The 10,784-nt window shown below is 35.0% G+C and overlaps 1 protein-coding gene across 1 annotated transcript; it reads left to right on the top strand.

Annotated features, from left to right (window-relative positions):
- The first annotated feature begins 3,346 nt into the window (after nt 1-3,346).
- Nucleotides 3,347-5,077, top strand: LOC141620605 (uncharacterized). Its single transcript, XM_074437432.1, has one exon. The coding sequence runs from the start codon at nt 3,347-3,349 to the stop codon at nt 5,075-5,077; it is 1,731 nt and encodes a 576-aa protein (XP_074293533.1).
- The last annotated feature ends 5,707 nt before the right edge of the window (nt 5,078-10,784 follow it).

Raw genomic sequence — 10,784 nt, 5'->3', positions numbered from 1 at the left:
AAGGTCGACTAGAAGTAGAAGACTGCTCTATGAGGGCTTCCGTCTTTCCTGGGCTGTGCTCGCTTATTATTTCCAGATTAGATAATAGTCCTTAAAATAAGAATGGTCAAGCAAGCTTCTTCTGATTCCTTTGGCTCCTTCAGGTTTCATGTAGCTTTTCAGTTTTTAACTACATTTTTAGGCTTCAGCTAACTTTTCAGTCAATTACCAAATATAGCCTAAATGTGTCATTATTTACCTAACCCAAACTCGACCGAGTTACACAAAACGGTCATATATCTCAACTATAACCCAATTCATTTGAGCTTGCTTATAACCCAACGGGACCAATTTTTCAAGAAAAAGTGTCTTCTAATAATTCTCTCACATCAGGAACAACAAAAAGCAATTCACTTTCGACCTACTTACCCCATTTAAACCATTAAACATATCAATCTATTACTAACCTACCTTTACAATCCATTTATCCAAAAGGATGAATGAGAACTCTTATTTTTAATCAATTTAAGCTCTATTCTTTTGAACTGAAATTGTTTGAACTCAACTGAATTTAATGGAGCTGAACTGAACCGAACTGAAATAGTAATAAAAATATTACAATAATAATAATAATAATAATAATAAATATTATAATAATATAACTCATTAATAATAATAATAATAATAATAAATTAATATAATATAATAAAAATTTAATAAGATATATAAAAAATAAAACAGTAATATAATAATAAATACAGTAATAATAACAATAATAATATATTTGTTGGGTTCTCTTAATTGATGATGACATGCCCATTTAACATGTTCTTTCTTAGTTTCTCATTTCAGGATTAATCGATCAATAAGCAAGTCTTAATAAAGAATCGTCAATTGTTTGCTACCCAAGATTTAGAGTCGTTTATGTCAACCACTGTAAAGATGAAAGAGTAGAATACTTGTAATGGTAACAGTCAAGCCTACCGTTACTCATCACTGGTAACAGTGTGCTTGACTGTCACTTTTGATCTGTCACACCTGAAGCAAGTCCTTTATTTTCGATATTTCACTTTTAATTAAAATGGACTTTTATACATCAGCTTTAAAAGAAGTTTTAAAACTTGAAATATTGGAAGGGTGATCTTTGAAAAGATATTGTAATTTGCACTTCAAAAGTTGTCCTCTTTTATGCTATAACTTTTCTTTGCCTTTTATGAAACAAAGTTTGGCTCTTTCCATCTATGTTCAAGAGTTGTCGTCTTGTGAATGTCTTCTTCACTTTGTTTCTGAAAAATACAAAGACCCTTTAAGGATAATTACAAGACTTCTTTTATCCTTTTTGCTTCTTAGAAGGAAGCCCTTTTGGTGCTAATTTGAGAAGGTCAATACTTTTGTCACATGACCAAAAGTTTTGACTTAAAACCCTAGCATGCATCCTCTCGTTTTTCCCTCTATAAAAGGAGCACATCCCTTCACTTTTTGAGCAAGACTTTTACCCGAGAAATCAAAGTATTTTGCAAAATCAGTTTTAAGAACTCAAAGCTTTTTCCTTTGCAAAAATCTTCTAAGTCTTCAAGTGTCACAGTCATTACCACTGTTACTTCATAGTATTGTACTCTCTCATCTAGAATCGTTTGTACCAGTAAGTTGTCTTTCTCAATTCTTTGTAAGAATCAGTTTGAGGAAACTTGGTCTTGTAAACATTCTAGTTAGAGTGTTGAGTTCCTAGATGGAGTAGTCTTAGAACTCGTGTCGCAACCGGAGTAGGTTGTTGGTTCTTTTATTGTAAGTGTCTTAAGTAGTCGGAGTAGATCACTTCACTTATTAATAAAAGAAGATTGGACGTAAGCCTTTAGAGTGTTGGCCGAACCAATTCAAAAACCGTTGTGTTGATCTTTCTTTGCTTTTAATTCCGCCGCATTTCACTCACTCGTTCTTTATTTACGGTTTTGCTAGTAACAATCCTGAATACTGTTACTTCTGGTTTGTATCTCTTATTTCACTAGATAAGACAATCAAGTAACAGTCAGAACAACTGTCACTCCCAGACTTCATTTATTTCCTTAGGCTTTCTTTAATCATTCAATTTATTTGATGTATCCATTTGCTCTTCATATAGTTAATCAACTTATCTTTAAACAATAAAGACTAAGTTGAAATTTTAAAATAGTACCTAATTAATTCACCCCCCCCTCTTAGGTACTTATAATCCTAAACTCTTCAATATTAGTAACATGAAAATATAATATATTAATAATAATAACAAAATATATTAATATGATAATTAAAATATAATAATAATATAATAATAATAATAACAATAATAATAATAATAATAAGCATTAATACTACTAATATTGTCATTAATCATAATAATGTAATAATAAATAAATATATTAAATATAAATGTAATAATATAAATAATAATAATAATAATAATAAAATAGTAATAACAATAATAAATAAATTAATATAATAATACTGATAACAATAAGAATATAAAATAAGAATAATGATATTAATGTTGAAATAAACTATTTTGAACTGAACTGAACTGAACTTAATGGAGCTGAACTGAACTAAACTGAATTTAATGGAGCTGAATTGAATTGAACCGAACTTATAAAAACTGAAATTAAGTTCAAAAGAGCAGGGCCTTGGTTAGATTAACGAGTCGATTCAATAAACAAATCGGCAATTTGTGTTGTGTTTGTATCGAAAGATCTCAAACCATATAAATTTTGTGTCGGGTATCCCTGTCAACTTAATTAAATAAACAGGTCATTACAATTCACAACTTTGTAACTTCATTCCCAAACTTTTTATTAAATTCATATCGTATTTTCTAGCCGGATTAATAGTTGGCACTGCCTCGTAGACCTTGCAAAATCGACCCGACTCGAATGACCCGCCTGTACTGGACCTGACAGCTGAACTCAAGAACCGACCCCCGGTTCGAATGTTTATTATTGCACATATAATCCATAAATAATTTGATAATTATTAACCCTATTTTTAAAAAAAAACTAAAGCCTTTCCAACCCAAATCCGATCTAATTACCCGTACTGGAATACAAGAATACGGAGTAATAAGTGGTGGGCTTAAAGTCCATTATTTTGCTGGACTATCATTCAAGTGCTCAATACCTCAAAAACCCTACAATTAACGACTCCTTCTCAAACGTGAAGCCTGCACAATACCTACTCCTTGGCCATCACGTAAACTACTTCCCTCTTTTAACTCCTTCCTATAAAAACAATTCAACCCTCCTTCAATTCCTCCCACAATTCAACCTCTCCATCATCGTAATTCTCCATATTTCATAATTACCTTCCTTAATCTGCTCTTAAACCTCCGTCATTAACCATGGCTCCAAGTTTACTAGGCCCACCACAACACGCCACCACCACCACCACCACAAACGAATCTCACCCGTCAATCAAAACCACCACACCATCATCATACATCTCAACCGGAAACCCATGCCTAGATTTCTTCCACGTGGCATCGGAAACCCCACCACAAGAACTAATCGAACGGTTACAATTCGCCTACCAAAACAACCCTCTTAAAACCCTTAAATTAATCTGCAATCTACGCGGTGTCAGGGGTACAGGGAAAAACGATAAAGAAGGATTTTACGCTTCTGCCCTTTGGCTCCACCAAAACCACCCTAAAACCCTAGCAAATAATGTCGGTCGGGTCGCGTCATTCGGGTCGTTGAAGGATCTGTTGGAGATCCTGTTCCGTATACTCGAGGGACTCGACGTGAGGAAAAGGATGAAGGATGCATGGGAGTTGGAGAAGCCGAACTTCTTTGCGAAGCGATGGGGTTCGAAGACGAAGTTGAGTGAGTTGGATGATAAGAAGAGGAAAGCGGCGAAAGCGGAAAAGAAGGCTGCTAAAGCTAAGAAAGCTGTTGATAGGTATACTCATGATCCTGAGTATAAGTATTTGTTTGATTGTATTTGTGATGTTTTCGCTGATTATTTGCGAAAGGATGTGGCTTTGTTGGGACAAGGTGATGAGGGTAAGATTAGTTTGGCGGCCAAGTGGTGTCCGTCTCTTGATTCGTCTTATGATGAGTCGTTGTTGATTTGCGAGACGATTGCGAAGAAGGTGTTCCCTAGGGAGGTGTACCTTGAGTATCAAGGACTCGAGGAGGCCTATTACGCTTATAGGGTTAGGACCCGGTTGAGGAAGGAGGTTTTGGTTCCGCTGAGGAAAGCACTTGAGGTGCCTGAGGTGTTTATGTGTGCTAAAAGATGGAGGGACATACCTTATGAAAAGGTACCGTCTTTGGCAATGCATTTGGGGAAGAAGGTTTTTCTTAAGCGTGATGTGAATGGTTTTGAGGAGTATTTAGAGGAGGTTAGAGACGGGGAATCGATGATTGCTGCAGGGGCGTTGCTTCCCCATGAGTTGATTGCTGGGGTTGATGAAGGAAATTTGAAATTAGATAATGTTTTGGAGTTGCAATGGAAGAGGATGGTTGATGATTTGTCCAATCAAGGGACATTAATTAATTGTGTTGCTGTGTGTGATAGTTGGATCTCTGATGTTTGCATCGCGCTTGTGCTTTTGGTGTCGGAGTTGACCTTAGACCCATGGAAGGGCAAGACGGTCTCAACTTATGACGGAGTGGTAGAGATTAATGGGGAAAAGCTCGACTCTAAGGTTGAATCTGTGAAGGCAACGTTCAGTACTGGTAAAATTGATTTGCAGGAAGTGTTTGACAGTTTATTGGAATTCGCTGTTGAAAAGAATTTGAGTGAAGAACAGATGGTAAGGAGGCTGTTTGTGTTTACTGAGATGGAGGCAGGGCAGTTTAGAGAGGAAGAGTATGGTGAGATACAAAGGAAGTTTCTTGATAAAGGGTACCATAAAGTCCCTGAAATTGTGTTTTGGAATGTGAAGAACACTGCAGGTATGGGAATTGCTGTCAAATGTGATCAACCTGGTGTTGCTTCTGTTAGCGGGTTTTCGAAGAATTTGCTGACATTGTTCTTCAAGGAGCTTGGAGAATTCAGTCCAGAGGGTGTTATGGATGCTGCTATTTCTAGGCCTGAGTATGATTTGCTTGCAGTCCATGACTGATTCATGTAATTAGTACCTTGAGGAATAATTATGATATAATTTTAGTTTAATTCTGCTGTTTTGAACTTCTATTATTGCAGATTCAATTTGCAGTCTTTGTTTCGAATTCTTTGCCATTTGTTCAAATAATTTCATGAGACCGTGTCTCTCAAAGTTTTCGTGTATTTCAGCATGTCCCAACCCAAATTCCAAAAAACTCAAATTAGTTATCCACCATTGGGTAGCGAATTAGTGGAAGAGCATGATTAATATGATATTCTGCAATCATGGCAGTCCGTTTATTGTTGATTGTTGATATTCTGCAATTATGGCAGTCCGTAAATAATTGAGACGGAGAGTGAAATATTTTAACGATCAAGGGATGTGCCTTTCAACAAAGGAAAATGATATGGCGACACCGGGTGTTACTCAAATTGAGCGACACCCGGGGCATTATTGTAATTTACTTATGAATTTTGCTTTCCGTAGATAAAAATTCAAATTTCAAACTAGTTAGTATTAAAAGGAGATAAGGGTAAGTTAAGGACCTAAACTATCACTTTTTTTCCAGTTAAGGACCTAAACTATTAAAATTTCCAGTTAAGGAACTCAAGGCTTATTCGGTTAAGTTTTGAGTTAAGGGTAAGATAAGGACCTTAACTTTACGTTTTTTTTCCGTTAAGGACCAAAACGTTCAAATTTTTCCGTTAAGGACCTCTTAACTCCGTCCATTATGCCGTTAAAAGCCTACAAACAAGAAATCTACACTAAAGCGTGGGCCCATTGAAAATGTAATTTACTTCTGAAAAATTTATCCTAAATTTTATTGGTAACTGTTTTTCTCTTGCTGAGATTCACTCCTTCCTCGTCAGTGAGTGCCAATTTTCACCGCTTAACTCACATATTCACCCTGGATTGACCCGAGGTTGTCCTCAACATTCTTGACCAACCACTTAGCTCACAAATTACTTCAATAACGGTGGAATGATAATGGATTTTGTCAGAACCAGGCCATAATTTCGTAACAACTGTAATACTAAGCTTAAAACCATGACTCCTCCCACGCAGCACTCCTCGAGTCGCCATAAAAGCAGACTATGTCCACCCTTTCCCTGTAGCCTCTTATTGTGAAATACCACAAAAAATAGAGGAAGCTTTAACGGCGTCGGCGCAACAATACTGAAAAGCATAAAACCAGTATCTTTATGTTTCCCGTCATCAACCATTGAAATAAAATATTAACAATAAAATTCAGCCCTCAAATACCTTCTTCTCATCAAAGCTCCTTGCTTTGATTGTGGATTCAAAAATTACCCAACTTATTTTGAAGGTAAGGTAGTGTCATTGATTATTTTGAAGGCAAAGACATTGATGACTGAGAATGGAGAAATAAATAGGAAGTTGATCTTATGTAAAGTAAAAAAAGCTTTGCAAGATTTGAACGTTTAGGTCCTTAACGGAAAAAAAAACGTAAAGTTAAGGTCCTTATCTTACCCTTAACTCGTATTAAAAGGATAATTTAGGAACTTAACATTAATCAAGTAATTTAACAATAATGATAATAATAAATAAAAAATGAAAAACTGAAAGATTATGTGCGATACTTTGTGCTATATTGGTGGAACACTGGAACCATATACCTATACACATTACTCATTACTCATTACTCATTAGTGATCTTTCCTTTGACCACGATGAAATTGAAGAAACACGGATCGGACTATGCATTTAGATGTCTAAAAAACTACCCTGAAATTTGTTGAACTGTAAAACTCTCAGACGATGAACTGTAAAAAAAAGGGCTGGAAATCTAAAAGTGCAGAATCGGAGGAAGTGATCGAGACGTAACTGGTACATTGCTGCACTAATTTTGTGCAGGATTTAGCTCATATTAATCAAGTTTAATTCGTCTGTGCATCAGAATTAACAAGTTCGAATGCTCATGCTACAGTTGCCTAATTACTTATACAAACAAACGAAATAATCTTAATGATGATTACAATTTTACTCATATTTTGGCATGTACTTGGCCATTACTGCACTAATTTTGTATTCAAAGCTCTCAGCTTACCGGTGGCTAGTATATTTTACTCTATATTTTATTTTATTAAAATAATAGATTGTGAATTACGGTTTTATCTCCATAATATTGGCGCAATAATGAAAACTAATGTTTTATTTTTTATTTTTTTCTATTTTTTTATTAGGGTGTTACCGAAACTCGGTAACACCCGGTGTCGCCCTAGCACTTCCCTTCAACAAATACGTGTGATTTTAAATTTGTGAATTAACTACCATATAATCCATAACATAGCAATTCGCAAAAGTGGTAATTAAGCCTCTTAACTTTGTTCAATTGTGAAATTAGGTCCCATAAGTTTTATTTGGAGCAATCAAGTCCCTTAAGTTTCACCAAAAGTGAAATTGAACCCCATTTTTATAATTTTCACAAGAATTTTGATTAAAAAGATTTTATATTAGTATTAAACAATTTATTATATAATTAAAAATTACTAATTGCAACTTTACGAATTTCTACATAATTTATTAATCATTGAAGAGCACTTTTACATACATATTTAGTAACGGGTCTGGGCCGCACCCAAACGGAGGAGAAAGAGTCCACAACTTAGGCCCAAGAGGGTTCCACTCTAAAACCAATTGGCAATAGAGGGAGTAGCCCCTTGCCTTATAAAGTGGTAATTCTTCTCCTCTTTTATCAATGTGGGATAACCCTCACATGTGGAACTTTTGGGTTTCTTCACACTCCCCTTCACATCACACATGTGAGGCCCACTTTTTCACACAAACTGGACAAATTCAACTGAGCAACATTGCTCGTCCAGCTTTAAACTTGGCCCAGTATTAACTCAGACCGGACAAATTCAACAGAGCAACTTTGCTCGTCCGACTGCAAACTGATATCGTATTTATACTACTCCAAAGATCTGAAGATAATAATCGTATCTTCTAATAATAGTAGCATAATATGGTGCCCTCCGGCGGGATTACGTTACCGCCGATTCAATTTTTCTATTAATATTATTTTAATCTACCAAAACACAAAAAAAAAAAAAAAAAAAAAAAATTGATTCTTTTCATGGATTTATGCGTTGCTCAAAAACCATGAAGAAGACTTTCATTATCATGGCCTACATACGTATTGATTCACATCTAGCAAAGATTTCTACGAATTCGAAAAGATCAAATCAAATAATTTTACATCCAAATTTTCGTGGAATTCTTATACTTTTGCTTTATTGGCGATTTATGAGAAATTCGATCTGGCGAGTCCTATACGCATCGACTGGCGAGTTACGCACCGAAATTTGTCAAGTTCGAAAAATGCAACGATCGTGACAACGAATTTTCAACGATTTCGCGGGTTTGAAAAGAGAGCCGCTTCTCTTTGTCTACCTTGCAAACCCATGGAAATTTAGACAAATTACCATGGGTTTGAGGGGGGATGTTGAAGATATTACGGTATATTGTAATATATACCGTAATCGTAATAATATTATATTATAGAATAAGAATATTATGCTACTACTATTAGAAGATACGATTATTATCTTCAAATCTTTGGAGTAGTATAAATACGATATCATTGTAATTGTTTCAGACACGAACATTATCAATAATACAACGACTTGCTTTATGAATTCTCCCATTTCCGATTCTAATATTCATACATATATAATAAAATGTCTATATACTATGATACGAAAATTAAGCGGAAGCGATTTAATAGAATAACGAACAATAATGGAAAAGGGATATTTGCTTCGAAATCTGTCTTGAAATCGAAACAATGGGATATTTGCGCGATCTAGACCTATAGATCGAACAATGGTGATTGAATCGCAAGACCTATTGCTATCAATCGGGTTAGAGTTTGAAAACGCGTCAAACAATAACAGATTTAACAAACGCGTCGATCCTATGTTTACAAAACTTGCAAACACAAACAAAGCAACAACTTTGATTTTGATTAATTCTCAATCTATCTGATAAACAATACATTAGATCTCCTTATATAGGAGTTAGAAACCAACCTAGCTAACCTAAAACACAATCTGAAACTTACCTAAAACCGTCTTGCCTTATTCTGTTAACTAGAAAATAAAATAAACTAATAATAATCTCTAGTTAGGAAATATACTAGTCCTAATGATTATGGAAAACTTTTATTTTGTATCATACTCCCTTTCTTCAAAAGAATCGTCCCGATTCTTAGAACCATGGAATCCACCGGGATCGAATACAATCCTAGCAAATTCAGATGCAAAATTGACTAAGAACATGAAGTTATTCGTGAAAATCATTGCTCTCCTTTTCAGCTCGTCATCTTCAATCTCCATTGATTTGCAACCATAATAATCATTTATAATCCTCTTATGCCGTCTCAACTCGTGCCTTCCACCCCTCCACCCTCCTTGCACGAGAATAATTTCCATATTCACCTCATCCTTATAATCATCAAAAATAGGAGGCAATGTCGGATCAAATTGAACATTCCCTTCATAGTTGCTTTGACTTGAGAATACTCCTGACATGTCTTCTTCTTTTTGCCCCTTTTTTTTTTTTTTTTTTTTTTTTTTTTTTTTTTTTTTTGCAACCTTCACGCCTTGAGTAGCAAGTTACTAGAACCGTGCTCCTTGGATCAAAACTGATTAACCCTCGAACTACCTGTACGAGTTTAACCCTTGAACTCCAATCGCAATCAGAAATTCAACTAACAACTTGGCTTTGACACGCCTAGGACCGTCTAGATTTAGGGAAATCAAGAGCCGAAACTCTGATACCACTTATGATACGAAAGTTGTGCGGAAGCGGTTTAATAGAATAAGGAACAATAATGAAAATATGATATTTGCTCAAAACAGACCTATGCTTTGAACAATGGTGACCGATATAGCAAAGCGCGTGCTAGTCGATCTAGTTTAAGCCTGAAAACGCGTCAGACAGAAACCGTTTTGGAACGAAACGCGTCGATCCTATGTTTACAGAACTTGCAAACACAAACAAAGCAACAGCTTTAATTTTATTAATTCTCAATCTATGGGATAAACAATACATTAGATCTCCTTATATAGGAGTTAGAAACCAACCTAGCTAACCTAAAACACAATCTGAAACTTACCTAAAACCGTCTTGCCTTATTCTGTTAACTAGGAAATAAAATAAACTAATAATAATCTCTAATTAGGAAATATACTAAACTTTTATTTTGTATCATACTATAAAATTCAAAATAAAACAATTCTCAATATTTAATATAAGTATAAAAGTTCTAAAATTATAAAAGAAATATTTTATATTTGATAAATTGTATCAAAAGTGATTTTAATATAAGAATTTGGTGAAAATTATAAAAATGGGGTTGACTGTCACTTTTGGTGAAACTTAAGGGCTTGATTGCTCCAAATAAAACTTATGGGGCCTAATTTCACAATTCAACAAAGTTAAGGGGCCTAATTACCACTTTCGCGCATAACAATTATGATTGTCAAATTTAGTAGCCTTGATTGATTTCATAATATGTTCTCAACTATTGTGACGCCAAACATATTACAGACTACTATGAGTTCAGAGAGAGGGTGAAAATGGTCGTGTAATTCTAAAGTGCCAAGACTTGTAACATGGTTTGGTGGCCAAGTTAATAGGTGAGCGTCGTGAGCTATGTCGATCGGGTGCCCCGCGTATGTTGGTGCCATATCGTGCTTGA

The sequence above is a fragment of the Silene latifolia genome, chromosome X (assembly GCF_048544455.1).
Source record: "Silene latifolia isolate original U9 population chromosome X, ASM4854445v1, whole genome shotgun sequence".
NCBI lineage: Eukaryota > Viridiplantae > Streptophyta > Magnoliopsida > Caryophyllales > Caryophyllaceae > Silene > Silene latifolia.
The sequence above is the reverse complement of the archived record's forward strand: the minus strand, read 5'-3'. Positions and strand labels throughout refer to the sequence as shown.